This window comes from Eutrigla gurnardus (genome assembly GCF_963514095.1).
Source record: "Eutrigla gurnardus genome assembly, chromosome: 18".
Lineage (NCBI taxonomy): Eukaryota > Metazoa > Chordata > Actinopteri > Perciformes > Triglidae > Eutrigla > Eutrigla gurnardus.
The window spans coordinates 7,809,389-7,831,876 of record NC_139929.1 but is presented as its reverse complement, the minus strand read 5'-3'; the positions used below and the strand labels follow the sequence as shown (position 1 = coordinate 7,831,876).

At 42.8% G+C, this 22,488-nt stretch overlaps 1 protein-coding gene across 1 annotated transcript in view; it reads left to right on the top strand.

The window, feature by feature from the left end:
- Positions 1-22,488, top strand: part of gpr158a (G protein-coupled receptor 158a) — a 56,320-nt gene extending 33,832 nt beyond the window's left edge. Inside the window, exons 6-12 of the mRNA XM_084034078.1 lie at positions 8,930-9,039; positions 10,103-10,341; positions 12,239-12,377; positions 14,798-14,903; positions 15,752-15,898; positions 15,999-16,082; positions 16,535-22,488. Of these exons, the coding sequence (XP_083890204.1) occupies positions 8,930-9,039; positions 10,103-10,341; positions 12,239-12,377; positions 14,798-14,903; positions 15,752-15,898; positions 15,999-16,082; positions 16,535-18,403 (2,694 nt within the window). The 3' untranslated portion in view covers positions 18,404-22,488. The remainder of the gene's footprint in view (positions 1-8,929; positions 9,040-10,102; positions 10,342-12,238; positions 12,378-14,797; positions 14,904-15,751; positions 15,899-15,998; positions 16,083-16,534) is intronic.

Below are 22,488 nucleotides of genomic sequence, written 5' to 3'. Positions count from 1 at the left end.
GTAAATCCTGCCTTGTTTAGATATTAGATTACTCTATTAGATTATTCTGTACTCTGATGCTGAAAAGGTCACTGTGAACCCGGCCGATGCTAGTCTTGATCAAATATCTCATGTGAGAACAGCATCTTTCTGCATGACTCTGCGCGGCACGCTAGATTGATCTCCACCCTGATGCGTTTCCATGTGTCCCCTGCGAATCCCACACGAGCCGTGAGGGCGAGACGCATCGCTCTCAATCTAAATATAGATTCAGAAATATTCCGCCGTTGCTGCTGCTCCTATTTTAAATAATTCCACTGTTATTAAGCAGCTGGAGATGCATCTTTTTCCTGCTCCCGTTGGCATTTGGCTTTGTGGAGTAATGCAATTTTTTTTCCCCGCTTGCTTTTCTCTCCTGAGTGTGTCACATGCAATAACTTCAGCCCCTCCACACACACACGACCCTGCTTTGGAGGAGGGAGGAACAGGGGGTGAAGAAGGAGAGAGGCAAAATTATGGCAGTGCCAAAGCTGGCTATTTCTGTCTGGCTGTGGAGATGAGAGAGGGGGAGATCGGACACGCATTTGCGATTCACAATGTGATCCCTGGATTAGCTTGCCAGCCCTGCGTTTGTCTCTTTGCAGCTTCTTATTGACGCTGCTGGGGAGGCTTATATGGCAGCAGAGTGACAGAGTTTGGATTGCTATTGCTACTTGTGTTTCTTTTTGTTTTTCTCCTCCAGTAACGCCATGAATAAATGCAGAATAATGAATCAGAAGTGTTGCATTGTGGTGCCACCTGGCCTTAACTTGTCAAAAGACATTGATAGAAAAAAAAGCAGATTAATTGAACATGATTTTATTTTTAACCATTTTTGCAACTCGTGTGTCACACAATTGATTGCTCAGATAACACCTTTTGCAGAAGGAGAGTGGTGCAAACTTTATGTATACAATGTTCATATGTGTGCCGTGTATCAACATTGGCTTCTGGCTGCTTCGGCCTGACACTCCGTCCCTTGTGCTTCCAGGCTTTTCCTACCCTCTTCCTTCAATTGATATTAAAAAAATTATTGGGCAGGAAATTGGAAAAGGAAACTTTAGGAGAATAACTTTCCCATGGACTACAATAACAGCTAAAATATAACATATCTGACTGATGAAACCTATTTTCCGTTTGCCACTTCCCACCCGTCTGTGTGTGCACCGGTGAAGTATGCCGCAGAGATGGCGCCAGTTGTCGTTCCCTGCATGCGCTCCCCCGTGAGCCACGTCACACCTCTTGCTCTGCTGCTTGTGCATTCATGAATGTTAACTCGTATGTAAAAGTGGTAATCTGCAAGTTTCTGTATTTATTATTGATGACACATTTTTACTAAGCAGCCGCCGCTGTGGTGTTTTTGCTGTGCACTTCCCAGAGATGATTTGTTGATCGGACGTTCGCTTATGATATAAAAAAAAGGTCAGTTGATGAATTTCTGTTTCTCTATCAGCTGTGTGTACTTTCACAGCTCATGTTAACTACCAGACCTTCTTCCGTTTATTATTATGTTAATTGGTGCTTTTTACAAGATAGGAATACATTTAGTTCACTAACCAAACACACTACTGAAAATGCAGCAGCCCCATTGCATTCTGGTCTATTGAGGCTACTGTTGAGTGGAGACACCCCAGGTGAATAGGGTAAACACATTAACCAATTGGTATCACCTTGAAACTTCCCCATTTGATTACTTGTATTGTGACTATCTGAAATGTTAAATATGCAAATGAGCCACTGCATTATTTAAAAATGTGCCAAATGAATGTTTCATTTTGTTGACGTATAAGAGTCAAAAGTTATTACTGAGGGAATTTTGGGTTACTCCATGTATCACTCCATAAATCAGAAAATACAGATACTCTCCAAAGTTTAATAGGCTTTTCCTTGGCCCATGCTACAGTTTAAAGTTTAATGAAAAGCATGCCAGTAGTTCCTCTGCAACCCTGCTGGCAAGCAGACAAACAAACTGAACTGAAACATAACACGGAGGTAATTACGTGACAAAAGAAATAAAAAGATGTCTGTGACCTTTTTTTTTTTGCCTGCCACTTGACCTGACTTCAGGTTAGAGGAAAATTGTGACCCAAGTCAGCTGCTGGTAGGAAGGAGGACGTAAACATCTGTGTCGCAGTGTCAAGGTCAAAGGCTTTGCTCAACCTAGTTATCCACCTGACCTTCATACTGAGAGGTTTTGTGGTTCTGTGCCCGTAACAGCATCACACCACGTCTTCCTTATTCATTTCAGACAAGAGGTCATTTTGACCTTAACACTTACGGTAGTAGATTGTTTAGTGTTGACCATGAAAATATAATTCTACTTTCCCTTGTTAACGCAATCATGCTCAATAAAACCTTTGCGGTTTTGAAACCAGTGACCCTTGAGTATATTCCCCCCGTCCTTTTGTTCCTTCTCCTTCCACCTGTCCAATCTCAGCATCATCTTGGTGCCAAGCTGGGCCAAGGTGCCACCTCAGCCTAACTTGGGGCTTGACCGTGCTTGGCAGGCAGGCAGGGCTTCACAGCACATCAGGGGGCTAATGAGAAACAGTATGGCCAGGGGCTAATGTATCCTGACCTGACAGGCCATGAAACACAGTCTGCCAGCCAGCTCTCTGCTCTGCCTTCCATCCAAGCTGTTCTGACACTTTCAATCTGACTTAAGTGGATTTGGAGGGTTGCTGTTTGCATTTCCAGCCCTGCATGCATCCCCTGCTTCCCTTCTTCCCTCTGCAAAGTGCTGTGGCGTCCCCCCGAAATATACAAAGTTGAAGTTAAGGATACGCTGCTGCGGCTGGAGTGTTTCTTCTATCTGCTCGAGCAGACGAATGGAAATGATGAGAGCTTAGAAGAGAGATAACATCACCACCATGTAGGCAGGTTATTCCCTGTCTGATATGTCCCTTTGTGCCCAAGCAAGATGGGAATTTCTCAGGATCTAACTGGTGATGAGGAGGGCAGGGAATTGTGGGAGGCGAGCAGCAGCCAGCGCCGGTCTTGACTGTGCAGAGTGTGAGCTGGATGTAATTTACACTCGGCCCACCTCAGGGAGCAGCAGGAGCAAAAGAAAGCATTACCTCCCTCCAGAAAAATGCCCTTCCCATGTGGCAGTGGGTGTCGGCTTTCATATAAAAATGGATCCATTGCTATTACAACACCCCACCTCTCCTCTGTCCCCTCCTCCCACTCGCTCATACTGAAGGTGTTTTGTTGATAAGAAGAAAAAGAAAAAGAAGGAGAGACGGGTAATGAGCGGGAGATGATGACCAGAAAAAGTGGGGCATGGGCGGACCGGATGGCTGTCATTATTTCATGTCAAAACATTAAAAGTAGCATGGGAGCTTTGTTATGACAGAGTGATTCCCGAGGCTGCACCATCCTATTCTCTACTCAGATGGAGACAGACACACTAAATGGCTGAAAGTCATTTTTCTCCCCTTTAGCTGGCAGCAGTTTCCAAAGAAACTGTGAAAACAAAAAGGCTGAAATTCAGCGTCGTCTGTACTTTTGCCTGAAACTGACTAACTGTTTTAGTTTGAGTCATTTTCAAATACTCCATCATTGACAGATGACTAATACATAATATTTTATTTTGGCATTCTCATTTCAGTAAGTGCTCCATTAGTATGAGGTTGCTCTTTGAGCAGTCAAAGCTGCCAACCGACAACAATAATAATTCAGCATTCAAACCATAATTTAAAATTTCTATTAAATCTGACAGATGCACAATTTAGAGGCATTAAAACCATTCGGGTTACGCCATCGGCATCCTCACTTTATCAAATTCTGACCACACTGATTGAGACAACACTGCAATTCCCTGTTGTCCATCAGGAGTCAATCAATCAATTAACGCAGGTTAAAGTATAACACTTAAGACCGAGTGAAATAAAATAAAAAATCCCAGTTTTCCCCGAGTTAATTGTTCATTTATCTGAGGTTATATGCAAAATATATGTCAATAATATATGGGGCAAAAAGTCATCCAAACAATGAATGAAGGTTTGAGACTTTAACTACACCGGTAATATAAAACCTGTATGTAGGTGTAATAAACAAAGAAGTGGCTGTTCCTTTACATGTAAGTTGGGGTATAATGTCCCTACTCATATGTAGATTGTCATTGTCTGCAGAACATATACAGCCGACTCTGTGTGTGAAGTACACATTTGGAGTATATGGGTGAACAGACAGGTATTTTTTACTCCCTATAAGTGCAGTAAACTAATTTCACGGCATTGTGGGAGAGGTCTGACATCCTATGTGATCGATACCCTGTGGGACACTGACCTTCACGCGAAGGAGGATCAATCCCTGAAGCTTTCCCCCTCTCCATCGACCCCCCCACCCTTCCCCCAGTGTGCACACACACACACACACATTTGCATTTTTATTTTCTGCACATTACAAGTTAATTACACACTGCTGCTTCTTCTTGGCGCTATTTTGCTAACTGCATTAGTCCAATACAAGAATCCACCCACTTTCTTTTTTTTAAGTGTTGTTTGCTGAATGTCTCCTGTTTGCCCTATAGCGAGAGCCAATTATCGAAAGCGGTCTAGCACAAAATTATTTGTGTACGCTGTGCGGTGCATCCAGTCGGGCGTCATATTTCCATCGTGGGTGTGTTACCATTCTCACGTGAAGCAGAGTTTGTGTTTTCATGACATTTAAGTTAGGTGCTAACACCAGCGTAGTGTTTATGGGGTGAACCTGGCTATTTTCTGTACTCCAGTTAAGGTCATATTTAAGGTTGCAGTACGCCTCAATCAAACTGGGTCGGCATGCGTCTTATACCTGTTCTGAGTGGCCGTAATCAAAGTCACAAGGAGATGTGAGACCATGGGATTTGTGCAACATCCTCCCTGTAAAGCTGCAGTCGCACCACAGCTGGCTGTCTTGCGTCACCGTCGCATCTACAGGGACTCTAGCGGGCAACCAAACCACTGAATGCGTGTGTGTGTGTGTGTGTGTGTGTGTGTGTGTGTGTGTGTGTGTGTGTGTGGAGCCAGCTGGTGGGTGCTGAAATGACAGATGATTAGGAATGAAAGAACTGCAAATTAAGTGGCCGAGTGTTGATTGAATGAGTAAGTGGGTGAGCATGTGAATCTTCCTCTTGTTGTGTTTGCCTGTTCTTTTAGAGTCCTGTCACTCTGAATTCAACCAGTGATTATTGTTGAATGTACCAATAGATAGATGGATCATGCTGGTTACTAAGGTAATCTACTGGGATTGGGAAACCACACACACACATACACACACTATATTAATATGCGTGTGTATATGTGGTTAGAGAGGCTGCCCTTTATCCGCTCCATCCAGAAAGCAGTTTTCGCTAAAACTCTGACAAGAGGGACACTCTGAGTTTTCCGTTCTAGAAAGAGAGTGAACTTGACTCAGAGTTCAGGGTTCGGTTCAGAGTTGGTTGTGCCTGCTTTCTGGAATACACCCCAGGTCACGTTCCCATCAACAGTCATCAAAAACAAAACGGTAATGACGCACCATGCTTAGTCGCTGTCTTACAAGTCGTTGTTGATGAGAGTGTGAGCAACATCTGCTGTCAGGTTAATACATCTTTCACAACAGGTCACGTGCATCCTCAATAAAACACCAACTAATGCATTATGTAATGCCAGTTTATAGAACTTCCAACTGTGTGGTCATTTGAGGATTTACTTTGTGCTGCTGTTGAATTGTATCACATTACTCGAAAAAGAATTATGACAAAATTTAGATTAAAATCAACTTTTTATTTTACAAAGAGAACATAGCATAACATGAAAAGTGATAAAATAGACGGAAGCATCAGCGACATATGGAAAATACAGTAATATATGAACATACAGGTGCATGTTTGTAAACATGATGATGCACTGGTGTTGGGTCGGTATTTTTTTAGCAATTTCTGATACAATTAAAAAATCCTGTACCCAACACCAGCTGCAACGTCCAAACCCCCAGTGGATTCCCAAAATCTGATTTTACAGGCACATTTGTAATTGTTTCCAAGGAAGTTTCCTGCAAAGATTGTGCAACTTAAAGAAAGTTTCATCTGCCTATGGAAGCTAAATATAACTCTTCTATGGTCTACATCTGTAGAACACACTGTTCGGTTTTGTAGTTTCCACATGACAAGGCTCTGCTTTGGAGGGCAAATTCCGAACAGGGTTGTGTTTAGTCAGGAGTCTGGGGAGCCTGGAGAACCGGTCCGCAGATGTACATAATGGTCAGAGCAGCATCCAGCTGGGATGTGTTCACCTGAAACCTGAGATATTTCCTAAAAAAGAACTGATCATATTGTAGAAGTTCTCAAAAAAAATTCAAACATCTCTTCCACCGATATGAAACGTAAAATAAGCAGCACATTTTAAATGGTGGGTGCAAGGAGGGCTGCTGGATGTTGGCAAGGCTCAATCTGCATTTCCAGAAGCCTTTACTCATGCTGTAACCGAGATGAGAGCAACGTCGGGGAGGCAGGCTGAAGAGTAGTAAGTGCGTTGATAATTGTTTCCTTGATATTGATGTCCATTAGATAGGTATACAGCACCCTGCTCCTCTAAATCCCCCCCCACACACATAACACCCGATCCTTTTCCCTTCCCACAATGCTGAATGTAAGATTCCCAGCACTTAGCATTGATTATTAATGGAAGGTTTGAAAAGAAAAAAGAGGGGGCAGAAACTGATCTTGCTCTTTATGCACACTGGCGTTAAGAGGAACCTGTCGGGGGGTTCACAGCCGGTCTCTTCCCAGAAACCTCACTGATGGAAAGTGCAGGGCCTGCGTAATGAATGTCCACTCAGCAGTGTGCAGTCTGAGGGTCACGGCAATGTTTGAGGACAATGACTATTACCTTTGCCCTAGAATATGTGTATTGACGTTGGTCTGAGCAGTACGAGGACACTGGGTTGTGGGATGTACCAAGTTGTATCAGAGAATCTGAGAATCCAGGAGAAATGGGTTGATTGTTTCAGTGAGCACTGCAACTAGGAATTTCAGCCTCCTCCTATTCTGTACTATTTTAGTGTTGGTGTCAAAAAGTTTTGCAAGTAAAAAAAAAAAGATTGTGTAATAACCAACTTTACTGGCACAGCCTGGCTTATTGTTGACAAATGTGAACATTAAAACTTTTCCTTTGTGGATTTGACCAGTGAAAACAGACAGCGGGTGAGATCACACCATTAAAAGAGAAGCCAAATGTGTTAAAAAAAAACTTTTTATGACGACAAATAACACCTCCCCCGTCTCGATCTCATCACAAACATAAACAGCCTTAAAACTGACACGTGACGGAGATCCAGATGCCATTTTACAGTAGTGAGCTGGGTTTTACCTCGGTGCATCTTCCGGTGTCCTGTTCTGTCTCCGCGGGCTTAGATGTGCATCAGCAAGTTGCTCAGCGCCGGCCCAGCCTGCTATCTCTTTATCGACTCTGTCCCTTGATATGAAACGAGAAGAATGCGCTGAGGAGCAGACGCACATTGTTATTTAGATATTTTCTATGACATCTGTACGTTTTGTGGTCCATGGATTGTCTAAAACGTACTTCCAAAGGCATTTCCATCCTGCTTAAAGTAAAATTCCGCACAAAACGCCCTGTATGCATTTAAGATTAACAACTGAGCCCTCATCTATTCATTATTTGCTCTGTGCCACATTCCCTTTGCAAAGCTGAGTCAACTGGAGCGAGCTCTGTTTGAATCAGGAGTTTCTGTGTTTGGACGGCCGGCGTGTGTGCGCAGATGAGGATGTGGGCCACCCTTCCTCCCGTGGGGTGCCTCCGTGTCCCTCGACTGACTCAAACCTAGCGAGCAAAAATATCCACACGCCTGCGTCTTCTCCACAGCCTGAGGGAACGTAATAATGCCTCTGCTAATCCGATTAACATTAACAATCCCACAGGGGAAATCGCTACACATCTGCAATGGACAGATAATTATGTTGCCTCAGATGTTTGTTTTTGTGTGTGTGTGTGTGTGTGTGTGTGTGTGTGTGTGTGTGTGTGTGTGTGTGTGTGTGTGTGTGTGTGTGTGTGTGTGTGTGTGTGTGTGTGTGTGTGTGTGTTTGTTTTGGCACATATTATGTCTTTGGAAGACCATCAGTGTTTTTTTCTTTTCTCGACTTGGACGGGCACCCTTTCAGCGTGTTTCCAGGTCTTTATACGAAACATGGTGGATGCCCTCCGCCTTGTCTCAAGGGCAAGCTTTGTATGATGTTAGCAGGCTCAGATGGATTTGTTGTTTTGAGTAATGCTATGGATGTTTAGAAAATGACACTGCACTTTGCTCTTCTGTCTTGTTTTAACTACTACAGCCTAAGCAATTCATACATTTTCTTTTGAATGCATCGCGTGTGAATATCTTGAGGAAGCAGCTCTACCAGTAGGGTTTCACCACTCTTAAAATTAGCAATAATCATCATTTTATAGCAGGATCTGTAGTAGCCATACTCATAATAATGAGAAAGGGGTTGCTAATCATGCTAATGTTGAAATCACCTGACTTTTTCTCTCTCCTATCTGTTAAAATACATAAAATGTTACATCTGGGATGACATTTTGTACACAGTATGCCAAAACGCTTAATTGCTGTATTATGCAATGATTGCACTTGTTTACTTGTGTGACTTGAAAGGATATTACAGCACCGGTTGCACCATTGCAATGTATGTGAGGCAGTTATTGCGAGGATATCTCACCCGGTCTGATTTCAAGCTGCTGAGCTGATGAAGACCATGTGACAGGGAGTAAAGCCCTGGGTCTGGAAAAAGCTAATAAGTTGTGTTGGATTTATTTTGTCAAAATCCTGTTTCCAAGTGTAACGTTTTACCTTTAAAGTGTCACTCCACTGTCAGAGAGCCATCCACAGTCAACGTGTTTGCTCAGCCTACGTTATGTTGTCCTCTTTGCAGGTCGGGATTATCTTTTTCCAGCCGAGTGTTTTCCGCTGCATCCTGCTGCGATGGGTCCGACTGCTGGGTTTCGCTACCGTCTATGGGACACTGACTCTAAAGCTGTACAGGTAACACACACACACACACACGCGTCTGCACAAGTCCATTTGTCCAACGTCATTATCCATCCCAGGAAATGCTTATCGGATTACATTGACCTCTTTAAGTGCAATTACACTACATCTTAACTCCTTGTAAAAGTAAAAGCCTTGTGAAGTGTCGAGGCAGCATGTTCGGCGGCTAATTTATCACCGGACTACACCGCTGTACATGTTTAGGGGTGGATTCACTGCCTCATTAAGTGGAAGAGGGAAATGCCTCGTAAAAGTAATTAAGAAAACACCGGGTGCTTTGGCCCCAAATGATCTCCATATATACGTAGTATTGAATGATGGTTCGCAAGAGACATGAGCGAGATCAGAGGAAGGGAAAGGACAGCTGGAGGATATAGTGAGGGAGAGACAAGAGGGGTTATCCAGCACTGAATAGTTGATAATGAGACAGGGGGTCTGCTGTATTTAAAAAGTAATGCACTTGAAATTGTTCATCTGAGGGGGGTTTTGTCAAGTGAACCTGTCAAAAAGGACCTAATGGAGATGTTGATTAAGAGGATGTGGCCAAAGCGAGCAGGAGCTGAGTAAACCCTTAGAGGTGCAAGTTAACATATTGCACAGATCAATTTTTGATGGGGGGCTCATTAGTGGGGAGTGCAGTGGACAGTTCATCAATGTGCGTGAAGGGCACAGCCTAAGAATAGCAATGGCTGGTCATATGTCTGAGTTTAATTCCAGTTATACGGTCTTTGTGTTGGTCTGTGAACATAAAGCTACATACTGTCATGTAGAAATGCACAGTGAAGCCGTTATTTGTGACTTCATAACGTCACCTAGAGGTGCTTGGTGAATTTAACTGAGCTGTATTCACTCTTCCAAATGACGGCTGGTTTACTACAGCGGTATGAACCCAAAATAACCAATATTGTTGTGATTTAATTGCAATAAACCGATAAAAAGGATGCCACAACGACAACAATTTGTAAAATCCCTAATTGATGCCGGCTTTACAGCTGGCAATGATTGTGTTTTTCTTTTCATGTTCTTAAAATGAGCTTCTCATCTCCAACCCCCACAGGGTGCTGAAGGTGTTCCTGTCCCGCACAGCCCAGAGGATCCCCTACATGACCAGCTGGCGAGTGTTGCGTCTGCTGGGCATCATCCTGCTCATCGTCTGCTGGTTCCTGGTGGCTTGGACATCTGCCGTCTGTCAGAACCCGGACAGGAAGTTGGCTCTCATCGACGTGGGCTACACGCCCGACGGGCTGCAGTTCAGCATGTGCCTGCTGGATCGCTGGGACTACATGATGGCTGTTGGTAAGCTCTGCTCCTGCCCTCTGCCTCCATGGGGGATTGTGAATTGATTTATATACACTGAACGTGCGAGTACCTCAGTGAGAGGGTTATTTGAGGTGTTCACGGCATAAAATCAGGAAGTAATTTGTTTGCTGCGATAGCATTTGGAGTTCAAAGCGAGTGAGTGACAAGAAAGGAGAAGTTGGATGAGTAAAACAGTTTGCCTCCATCTACATTTGGCACTGATCTTACGCTCCCCAAAAGTAGACATTAATCCACTCCAACGGGTGCTGCGTTTTGGGATATTTTGCCTGTGTTTTGCATGGAGGAGAGGGGCAAGCAGCAGCTGACGAAGGCAGATGAGATATCAAAGATGCTCAGAAGGGAAGCAGCATCGCTTGTTCAGGAAAGCTGCATGCTGTTTTACGTCTGCTGACTCAGGCTAAAAAAGAGAGAGAACCGTGGTCCTTTTTGACTTCTTGGAAAGCAGATGGACCCCCAGCAGAGATGACATGCTGTGATACTGTATATTGAAGGCACATTTTTCTGTTTCTGTTTATTAGCAGGTAAAAATAGCTTGGTAATAGGGATGTGCAAGTTGGCTCTGACGTCATACATGCAGCTCATAAATTACACACACACACCAAGACGCAATAAATCGTTACGATGTTTTTTATAAATCTGCACCTGCAAACACTCACACATTATTGAGCCCAAGTATGCACAACAAAAATGCAGCTTCAGCATTGTCATGTGTTAATTTAATCTTAAACATTCCATTCTATTTAATTGCATTTCTTTTGCAGACCCGACCAGAATTCATGCCATTTATTCCTGACACGTTTGTAAAGCACCGTTCATAAAGGGTTCATAAACTGACTGTTTAATAGATTGTTTAATGAAAGATACCCGGGCTATACTGAAATCCTTTTTCTTTTCTTTTTTTATATTTGAAGCTTATATTTAAGGTTTTTGAATGAAGCTTTGAATGCCTGTCGTCATATTTTATGACATCCACATAAAAAATGTAAAATCTTCAAGCAAAACCCTCAATTGGAATAACATGATTCATTGGATTAAATGAGCTGGTCTTTCTTTTTTATTTAATATATTTTCTTTAATGAATATACATAACATGCTTCCCTTTGTAGCAAGTGGGAGAACAGTTTATACCATAGTGAAAATGGTTTTTGAAAGGCTAAACGGCAATAAATATGGGTTGAAGCAGAATATTTAGCATGTTGTGACATTTTCAGAAATTATTCTATTCATCCCTTTTCAATAGATTTTGGCAGTTGGACTGAACACTGAGGAGTTATTAGAAAAGATGGAGTTAGTGGAGGTGGTTTTAGTATTTAAATATAACCAGAAATGTCTCTGCAAGATGTGTATTTTTCTTTTTGCTTTCATTCATTTGAGGTATTTTGACCTTCACATGCCCTCACACGTCCTTGACAAATAACACGTCTATGAGTGGCCTATTGCGTCTCATGTTCACTGCTGTTTCTGCTGTGAGGAACACGTGTGATCCACCCCCCCACAGTTCAAGCAGACCGCACTATAAATGTGAAAATAATGGCAACAGGGTTTCATGGAAAAAAAGCAACGTGTTTATTGCTGTGGAGTCGGCTACCGAGGAGACATTATGTGGGGTTGCCATGGCGGTGCACGGGGACTCATTTAATGCCCAGAGAATACAACCACAGCTGTTACAAATGAGTTTGATAGCCTGTGTACTCGTGTTGTACGACAGTTTGCATCTCCATGAGAGCACTGAACTGTGATGTGGCTGGTTGGAAGGTGCAGGTCCCTTTTTTTTGTTGTTGTTGGTTTGAAAAGCCTGTGCAGTGCATATAAATAATTTCTTGTCCCGTATGTTCGTTGTGTTCACCTCCTCCTTCGTATTCTCGCTCCACAGCTGAGTTCCTCTTCCTGCTGTGGGCGGTGTATCTGTGTTACGCCGTGAGGACGGTGCCCTCGGCGTTCCACGAGCCCCGCTACATGGCCATCGCTGTTCACAACGAACTCGTCCTGACGGCGATATTCTATGTCATCAGGTGAGAACTCCTCCCGTTCATCTGGATTCCTTAGTGCGTATATGTGAAGTACAATAACAACAAAGATATCTACGGAAGCCCTGAGAGGCAAGTGATGTTTTCTCCCCTGGTGATCCATATTCTAAGTGTGTATTAATTAAGAAAAGGTGAACAAAAGATAAGTGTCTTAAAAATATTTTTCCAAAATCAGAATCTAATCAGATTTGCCTCTCAGGGCTTCCATAGATGCCTCAAAACCTCTGCTAAAAAAGCTAAATGATCCACATGCCCAGACACTAATCGGTATATGGACAGAATAGTGTGCAATTTGTGTGAATTGATCCCTTAAACTCCACTATCTTATGAGTCTTGTTATGGTAACACCCACCAATCTGGGGCTCCGCAGAGGATTAAACAAACAAAATGAATAACAAAAGATTCATCGAATGGAAATGATGTCACTTACATGTTCCACATTTACTCCATTATTTAATATTATAGTCTTTGATTGCCCTCCGCTGTTGTCATTTTGACATCTGTGTCCTCCAGTAGATCGCCTCATTTCCATGGCATATAGGCCACTGCTGTTCATCGGGGAGTTGTTTTTTATTGATGTAGATGTTGATATGAAGTCGTCCCTCTCCCTCCAGTGTATGTGTCAAACAGCTGAAGCGTGCAGTTTATAAATGAGGAGTTTTTCAGCTGACAACGTCACAGCCGAGCTGGACTCCCCCCCCTAATTGAGAGCTCAGCTCCATCACATTATTTACTAATGAACAATGTCAGAATGATTTATATTTTCCAAGATAAATAGCTTGAATTATTGGCAGCATATTTCATTTTAAAATGGAGGAAAAAAAACAGTTATGGTGGTATTTGAACATCTGGCTCTTCAGCAATGTTCTGATGCTTTTCTCTGCAGAAAAAGGGCCAAACCAGAGAAATTGGAAAGTTGCCTGGTGTGGCTAGTTATTCTGACTGCCTGCCACTGGAGACCACAGTGTACACCGGGGCTTGTTATAGGCATCCGGCATCCATTTATGTTCCTCACAGAACGGGCTATTTGATCCCACAGTGGCCAGTTAAAGCCTCCTCGCTTGCTGTGATAGTCGTCAGGTTTGGTCCAGGTGCGAGTGCGTCGCTGAGAGAAGATGAAGGGTGGTCGTATAGCTGGAGAGCTGGTGGTTGAAGGCTGAGTGATGGGGGGTGTTACAGTGATACGCTGCCGGCTGAGGGGAGACAGCATGCCAAGGTTATTAAATCTTCATCTGCACAGGCATTCCTCACAAAACACAAATGAGCTTTGCGACATTTCCTATGATGGACCTTTTGGATTCATTCATGCCTCTAAGCGATTACCGCATAACTGTTCGTTAATTAGCCATTTGCCAACTTCAACAACGTAATGAGCCTGCTAGATGACACTTGCTTGGATAGAGACTCTCTGGTGGTTGAATTAGCATCTGACAGGTCATACTTTCATATCTTTAGTGCACACGGGGGCTCGCTGTGCCGAAAGCCTGTTAGCTCATTTTAAATAAAAGGCCAGTAATCATCTCATTTTCCAACTAACTGCAGCACCACAGTCAGCCCAGTGTTTTATTGTCTGATGTATAAATAGGCCGAATCTTGTGGCCAATATCAAGGTCACTCCCCTTCATTGTGAATCCAATTGCAGGAAAAAAAATGAGGAAAATATTGTATCCTTGCCGGCGAAAAGGATCACCCAAGTGGAACACTATATGAGGCAGTGGAATTGACGCCGAGACAGACAGTGTATAAATCTACTTTTGCTGAAAACCCATTTAGTCCGCTGGTCTCCGTCTCTTTCAGCTCCGTGTGCATCTAAAAGGTTTACAGCAGACGGAGCAGCGTGTGTGAATATCACAGCATCATTTAGTCGTACTTCACTGCATTTACTGTACGTACATTTGGACTTTGACAAGCCGCTATCATAATGATGTTTAGGATGTGTTTACTAACAAAACTGTGGGGGGAAATAAATGTGAGCACAGAGATTAAACTGTTCATGAACACGGTGAGGTTGAGCATCTTGATTAATGGCTGCAATATTATTCTGTAGTGTAACTAAAGCTATGTGTAGCCAGTAAATATTGGATTAACATCAGCTTAACATCCAGATATCCCTGCTTGTGTATTCCTGCTAGGTTTGATTTCAATTAACCTTTTTAAAACTGGATAATCCAATTTGAGATTTTGAATTTCTTCGAAAAGGGGTTCTGGCCAAGATGGTGGCATCATCACATAAAAGAAAAAAACGTGCAGGTTCAAGGGGCCATATCCCTAATTCGCCTGCATGAACGGAGGTTGCAGCTACTGATTTTTGTTCTTGTAATATGGTATTTAGGGGTAAATATACAAATTAAATTTCTCACATCTCTATCTCTTTCCTCTTTGTTTTCTCTTAATGTCCCTGACAGGTTCACTCTTGCTCCGGAGCTCCATCCCGATTGGATGTTGCTACTGTTCTTCACCCACACCCACTTAACTGTAACAGTAACACTGGGTCTCCTTCTCATCCCTAAGGTGAACAAACACAATTGTTCATATGTTTTATTTTATTTTAAGAATAAAGCATTATATACTTTTCTTATTGACAACAAACAGTCCAGAACCACCACTTTGATCCTTGTAAGTACTCGTTGTAAATCCCCAGCCTGATATATCGTATTCCTCTGTCCCATAGAGGTTCATTGTCAAAAAACAATTAAAAACACATCAGTGAGCCGCATCATTGCACAGGGGGTTCTTCATTACGATAGACTTGGGAACTGTAGTTTATTTGGAGGCCGCCCTGCTGTTAATACTCAAGCAACGCTGCTACTTTGAGTGACGTTGGTTAAAAACTACAGCGCCCAGCTGTTTCAGTGAATCACTTTTACCTCATTTTAAAGAGTGAAGCTGTATATTTGTGACGATTTATATTTCCAGTAGGAACTATTGGGTACTTAGTGAGAGCCACACACAGGTTGGGGAAAGTATTTAGAGGAGGACTGTGGCTCTTTTCATTCCTCTAGTTTGCGCCTCCTCTTCCCACCTCCATCTTTTCGGCACCAGCGGCGTATAAAAGAGGCGAATGATGCAGCTGTGCCTCAAGTCCTATTTAATTGACGTCACTTTAAAATGAATGCTCCGAAGCACGCATGTGACATTCTGTTAAATGCCTCGACTCCTCTCTCCTCGCTGCGTCCTTCACTCGTATCTCAGGTGGGAGGGACTAAGGCAGGAGCTGAGGAAGCGAGGGAAGGACTTGATTGATCTTTATATGAGATTTGTTGAAAATTAGAATGTTATAACATATATATTACAATAGCATCACAATTTTTTTGCAAAAAAACAAAAAAGAAATCTGATTTTTGTTTATGCCACCCCAGTTCTTGTTTGCTGGCACCCACATAAGAGACGATATTGCCTCCGAGGCCTATGAGGACGAGCTGGACATGGGTCGTTCTGGGTCATATCTCAATAGCAGCATCACATCAGCATGGAGCGAACACAGCCTGGATCCCGAGGACATCCGGGTGAGCGGCGTTTCCTTTAACCTTTCATTCTCCATTGTATAACCCCAAGTCAACTTTTGAATCCGCCAAAAATACTGAGCCATGGCAGTTTTCATTGCAGACACCAGACGAAACGGGCAACCTCAGTTCTGTTAATGGCTGTGGCGTAAGGTCTTGCAACAGTCTTTGGGAAAAACGTACCAACGTGAGCAGAGATTTCTGTTTGTCTGTTAGAGCTGAAGAAGTCTCTCAACCAAAAGATTGGGGCAAAGCCTATTTACCAGAAGGCATTCATTGCATCAGATGTGCATAGAGACAGAAATACGCTAAACGAAAGACCTGAGCTTCGAGGCTGTTTCAGACCTAACATTAAAACGCACTCCGTTTCCTTATTTAATGCTGTCCAAGACTGTCCTGTCTTTGCTTTTTTTTCAGCACGCATGTGATATTCCGTAGTGCATCATTTAACAACCGTTTGAAGTCACGTGTCATGAATTTGTACTGCATGTTCTCTGTGCAGTAGAATGTCTGCTTTTTTCTGTACGTGTTTTGATCAGAAATCCCTTTTTTTAAGCAGTGTAAATGCGATGAATTGTTCCGGGCAACTGATCGCTTCACATCTGTCTTTCCCCCCTTGATTCATTCATGAATATGTAGGAGGAGCTGAAGAAACTCTACTCCCAGCTGGAGATTTACAAGAGGAAGAAGATGCTGGCAAACAACCCCCATCTCCAGAAGAAGCGGAGCTCCAAGAAAGGACTGGGTCGCTCGCTGATGAGGCGCATAACTGAGATTCCAGAATCGGTGCACCGGCAATGCAGCCGCGAAGACAAAGATGCGGGAGAACATGGAAGCAACCGTAATAGCATCTGCATGCTGAAGAAGAATCCTTTCGATCCAACACACCCAGGAAAGCCGGCAAAGGAGGAGACCCTTAAGAACAAGGTTTTCTCCCTCAAGAAGTCCCACAGCAGCTACGACCACGTCCGCGACCAGAGTGAAGACTCCAACAGCTCAGCGACGGACAAGATGGAGGTGAACCCGGCTGAAGGCTCCCTCCTGGATACACTGATGGGCAAGAAGCTGGTCAGGAAGCAGTCCAGTGAGACAATGAGTGTCCCCAGTGAATCTACAGAATCAGTTCCTTTGGTCTGCAAGTCAGCCAGTGCCCATAACCTCACTGCAGACAAGAAACCAATTCATCCTAGACCCTCCATGCTGCAGAAGTCCCTCAGTGTCATTGCCAGCGCCAAAGAGAAGACTTTGGGCTTGACAGGAAAGAGCCCGGAGGACAGCAATAAGAAGAGTCAGCCAAAGAGCAAAGATACAAGGGCCAATGCAGAGTCGGAAAATGATTGCCAACCCAAGATGATTATCAGCCAGTCGGTTGAGTACAAACCGACTGCGGCGGTTGGCAGGATCATCAAACAGCCGGTGAGCAGCAGCCAGCCTTCAATCTGTACCGATCCAGTCAAGGGAAAAGACCTCTACGATCTCTCTGAAGTGTGTCCCTGGGAAGTGGAGGATCTCCCAACTCCGTCTGAAAACAAGGTCCAAAAGCATGTCTCTATTGCGCCAAAGGAAACCACGACGGTTCACGGAGGAAGCACCACAAAGGGAGGCAAATCTCAGCAGCAGAAGCAGAAAGCTCCTGATCAATCTTCATCTAGCGGCAGGCCTTCAAAGGAACCTCAGAAGACGACCGCTGTACGGGCAGAGGTTTGTCCGTGGGAAGACGGAGGCGAAAGTCAAGGCAGTCAAGTGGAAGGCTCGAAGCAACAAACATACAGTCAGGCTAGCAAACCCGCTAAAACCCCACAGCCTCATTCGGCAACAGAGAGCTCCAAAACACATCGGGTGGAAGTTTGTCCATGGGACTTCGAAGAGGCTCAAAAGACGACAGAGTTAGCTCGTTCACCAGATATGAAGACACAAAGAAAAGGCACCTCTCCTGTAGATGGGAAAGGGAGAAGTACCCTTTCAGATCCATCCCAAACAGGAGATTCACTCCAGGCACCATCTTCAAAAGCTGATGTATGCCCCTGGGACCACGACAGCACTGCCACGTCTCCACGTTCAGAGAGGACACCTAGTCCCTCTCGAGCATCCCAATCCAAGGTATCCCCGTCAAAAAAGAAGGGTACTCCTTCCACGAGAACGGTTGAGAAAGAGAAATCAAAAGACGCTGATGATGAGAAAAGTAGAACAAAAGCGAAGGACAAGAGTAAATCTTCAGAGAAACCACAAAAAATGGCTGAGGTATGCCCGTGGGACGTAGAGAGTCATCAGGAAGTGCAGGTTGTAGAAAAAAGGAAAAGCACGAATGTTGGAGCAGCCAAACCAAAGCCGGCTGAAGTCTGTCCGTGGGATTTTGAGGATACATCAGATAAAAAAGGTACAGACAAAAGTGCTTCTGTAGTGAAACAGAGCAATCCCAATCCTAAAGGTGGAGCTGCAAGTGCTGCTAAAAAGGCAGATGTTTGTCCCTGGGACTTTGAGGATAGCACATCGAGCAAGAAGGCATGACACTCAACCTTAATGGACCACTGAAGTTAGAGTTATTGATGTATACTTTTTTTTTTTTTTTTCGACTTTGAAATCGTTAAATATTACCTTTTACTATTAGTACGGTGACTTGGAAGAAAAGTTGATCAAGTTCCACAAGTTGCCTTCCTTTCCGAGGTTTTGTTCCTGTTTTACCTATTTTGAAAATAAGTAAAATGTGGAAAAAAAACAACAGTCATGATGAGCATTCCAGATTATTACAGGAAAATCCTGAATACAAATCTTAGACTAATTATGCAACTTTTGATTCAGCCTTTTCCCTTCATGAGCAATGTTGGAAAATCTGCATTTATCACGTTCCACATTCAGTCGAGAGTTCACTAGCGATTCTTTTTCCTGCATTGACATCATCAATTAATGGACTTGAGAGATGACTAGACGATAGGATTTGTCGGGGACAAGAAGTGTGAAAGTTGTACAAAACAGCAAAAAAACGAAAGCCAAAGAATAAGGGAACATCTGCAAAGTGAGACATTGGTCTTAAATCGGTAACTTTCATTAGTTTGTGTCCAACTCTCTTCACAAAGGGAAGGACTCTGTGAGGAAATCAGTCTACAGCACTTTAGCCAACTCCATAAATTAAGAACTAAGGACGGACTCTGTCCTCTTCCCGTTTTTTGTCTTCATATTTCCAACTTCATGGCATGGTACCACACAGGATATCACACACCGACCAAACTTAGACGTTTTTTTGTTTGGATCTATTTAATTGTAGTTCTCAGCAGATTAAAATGCTTCCAAGTCTGCAGAGATGTACTGTATGTGCCTAACTAACTAGCATTGTCTTGTATCGGTCTGAAGTGAAGCAAGTGGCTTCTCCTTCAGCACTTTGTGACGGTGAATTATATAAACAGCATGCACAGCCAGGTGTCGAGAGTAGTTGGACCCTACCGGTTTGTCAACTAAAGCAGTTATCAAATTTACAATGTTTTTTATTTAATACCGGAGGCATTCCTTTTTCCTGCTTTCATATTTCCAAAAAGCTCATTCGGTGAAGATTAAACGAGAGCAGCATCGACATGAATGTGTGTCGACATGGCTCCTATGTACACTGTAAAAAGTAGAGATAGAACAATACTGAGGAAATAAGTCGCACCAGCTTTGTTTATGAATCCAGCATGGGTCTTTATGTTGGCTTGCACCATGCGTGTGTGTGCGTGTGTGCGTGTGTGTGCGTGTGTGTGCGTGTGTGTGTGTGTGTGTGTGTGTGTGTGTGTGTGTGTGTGTGTGTGTGTGTGTGTGTGTGTGTGTGTGTGTGTGTGTGTGTGTGTGTGAGAGAGTGTGTGTGTGTGTCAGTGGACACGATATCATGAATTTAAAGTCAAGATTTAAATCTGTAGTTGAAGCTCTGGAGTCTCGTACGTGATCATGTCCCAGCAGCGCTGTCTGTCCTCACACTCCCAGAACTAACATTTAATTCAAGCATTTTAGAAAACAGCTGCTGCCTAAAGGGACAATATTAGTTTAGTATAACTTGTGTATTATTTATGAGTTTTGGCCATCATTTAAATGGGTTACATAACACATTGTACTTGCTGCGACGGGAACCTCGCAACATCACTACAACTTAGTCCAGGAGACACGAGCAGTCAGATGAGCATACACACCGCTTTACTATGAACCAAAAACAAACCATTTTAGGGATAAAAAGGACGCCGAAGTTACACCATTACATGGTGATGATAATTTATAAAAAAAAACTCCTAGTTCAAGGTTTGTTTGGTCTGTCCACAAGACGATAAACAACGATAAAATTACTTTTAAACACTGTAGCTGCTCCATCAGCACTTAAAATAACATAAAAAAATAATAAAAAGTGCAGTTTCCAACCTGCCTGATCATGTGACCGGTCGTGTTTCCTGATTTGTTGTGATGTCGCCTTGTTTCCTGATCTTAGCAATCACTTTGGGGAGTACAATGTAGAAAAGTTGTTATAAATCTATCCTGATGATAATATTACACAGCCATTATACAGTGGCAGTATGAGCACAACACTGCCATCAGTTTCTTTCTTTGCATCTCTGTGAAAGTTCACAAGTAGCGTAAATGCATGTTGTTCCCAGTTTAATGCAAGTACACTAAAGCCACATTGATTGAGATGGTTAGGATGATCCTTTTAGAATTAGGAATGTGGTTATCAATTAATAATCTGACTAAACCTTTTGAGGGTTTTGATTTGTTCGGTGTTTTGTATCAAAATGTCTCAATATTCATCACGCACTATATAAGTGAGAAAAAAAAAGGAAATCTCTCCCACCAACATATACAACAATAACCGCAGTCGTGAGGAAACCTATGTATCAATATAGCATCTACGGTACTTTATGGTATCTTGTGGGAATTACATGGGATCACTGAATGTTGTCACTGATAACGTAATTATCTGTAATTGTTGTCAAATTCCTCAATAGCCGAGCTCTGTAGGAGTGTTGCTAACGGTCAAATTAATTTAAAAGAAAAAAAAACAATAACCAGTGCTTGTCAGTGAGAACTTTGCAAAGTCCTATTTAATTAAACATATTTCTTCAATTGCTAAATTTCTGTGGCACAAACTGAAAACAATCCAGCCGCTAAAATATTTATAGCCTTGCTTATCCGATTTTGTTTAATTCCACAGCTAGCCTCTATAAACGTGATTTACATGCTACGTCTTTATATATCTCGGAGACATGACCTCCGCCGCTGACCTGTCGGGGGCGCCAGCTTTTCCAATGTGGAGTGTTTTGCCTTACAGCGTGAGATTTGTCATCAGCTGTGCTTTACGAGCTCCTCGAGGAGCGCCGTCTGAGAAGAACTGTCAACGTGCATGGATTGATTGTAATGATTCGATGGGTCTATGTGATATTTATGAACCACGTGTTAGGCGTCCTCCATCATATGCACTGTGGTCGCCAATGCAGGATCATACCAGGCGACCCTTGGTATGACAACAATGACATTTCAAAACCTTTTTTTTTCTTTTTAAAGCTTTGGAATCACTGCTGCATTGGATTTATACTGCCCTAGGTGATGAATAATGTGCTGTATTTCTTCTCTTTTTTTGTCCTGTGGGAAAGCTATTTAAAATGAGATCTGTTTATTTCACGATAATTATTTTTAAAAATCTACACAGCTCATACAGGCTCTGAAACAAGTATGATTTTGGTAAAAATTCAACCCATTTGTTATAAAAAAAAATGTTAAAAAAAGCCATAACCAGCAATATATTATGACAAGCAAAGACGATATTTTTTTTTCTGCCATCAAAACTTGATTTTATTTATTCCCTACACTCTTGGCGCATGGGATTTCCAGATCATAGAAAAATAATAATGCAATATCCCACTATGGAATAAGTCACATTCTCAGTTCAAACTGTGGTTTCTTTTGCAGGATTTTGATAGCATGCTTGCTGTAGCATCCCTCAGTTCAGTCACTCCATAGCTGTCATTGTGCTAACGTGTGTAAACATAACCGGTGCCTGTTTCCCCGGAGATTATCATTGTGCTTTTAGCCGTAGCATCAATGAATCAGTGACAGTTTGAACCTCAAAGAGACCTTTTGTCCTTGCACCATCTCGACATAGACCACACTGTGTCCTGTAACTCTTTGTCCACCAATCTTTCACCGTCATGGTGCGTCCTGTTGGCTTCTCATTTACACCCGACTCCTCTTCCTCTCGTGACCAAACCGAGTCACCCGACAGGCGAACACAACTACTACTGTTGCTACTACTATTCAACGCTGTAACGTCGTAAATCTTGCTCTTGTGGCTTCTGCATGAATTCAAGAAAAAAAAAAGAGAAAAAAATAATAGGACCGATGTTTCACTGCCCTTGATAGAACAAAAAAAGAAAAAAATGGATCTTTTATGGACTGTTACAAGTTGTATAGTGAGTGATACTGTCCCTAACCCACTGTATTATGTGCTTGTTATGACTATTGCTCTATGACAAGCTTATAGCATCAATATATGGGAATATTTGGTAGATTTATATTGTGTTATATTGTGATAGCATGTACATAAAAGATACCTCCTCTGCAATAAATATTTATACGAAAATGAA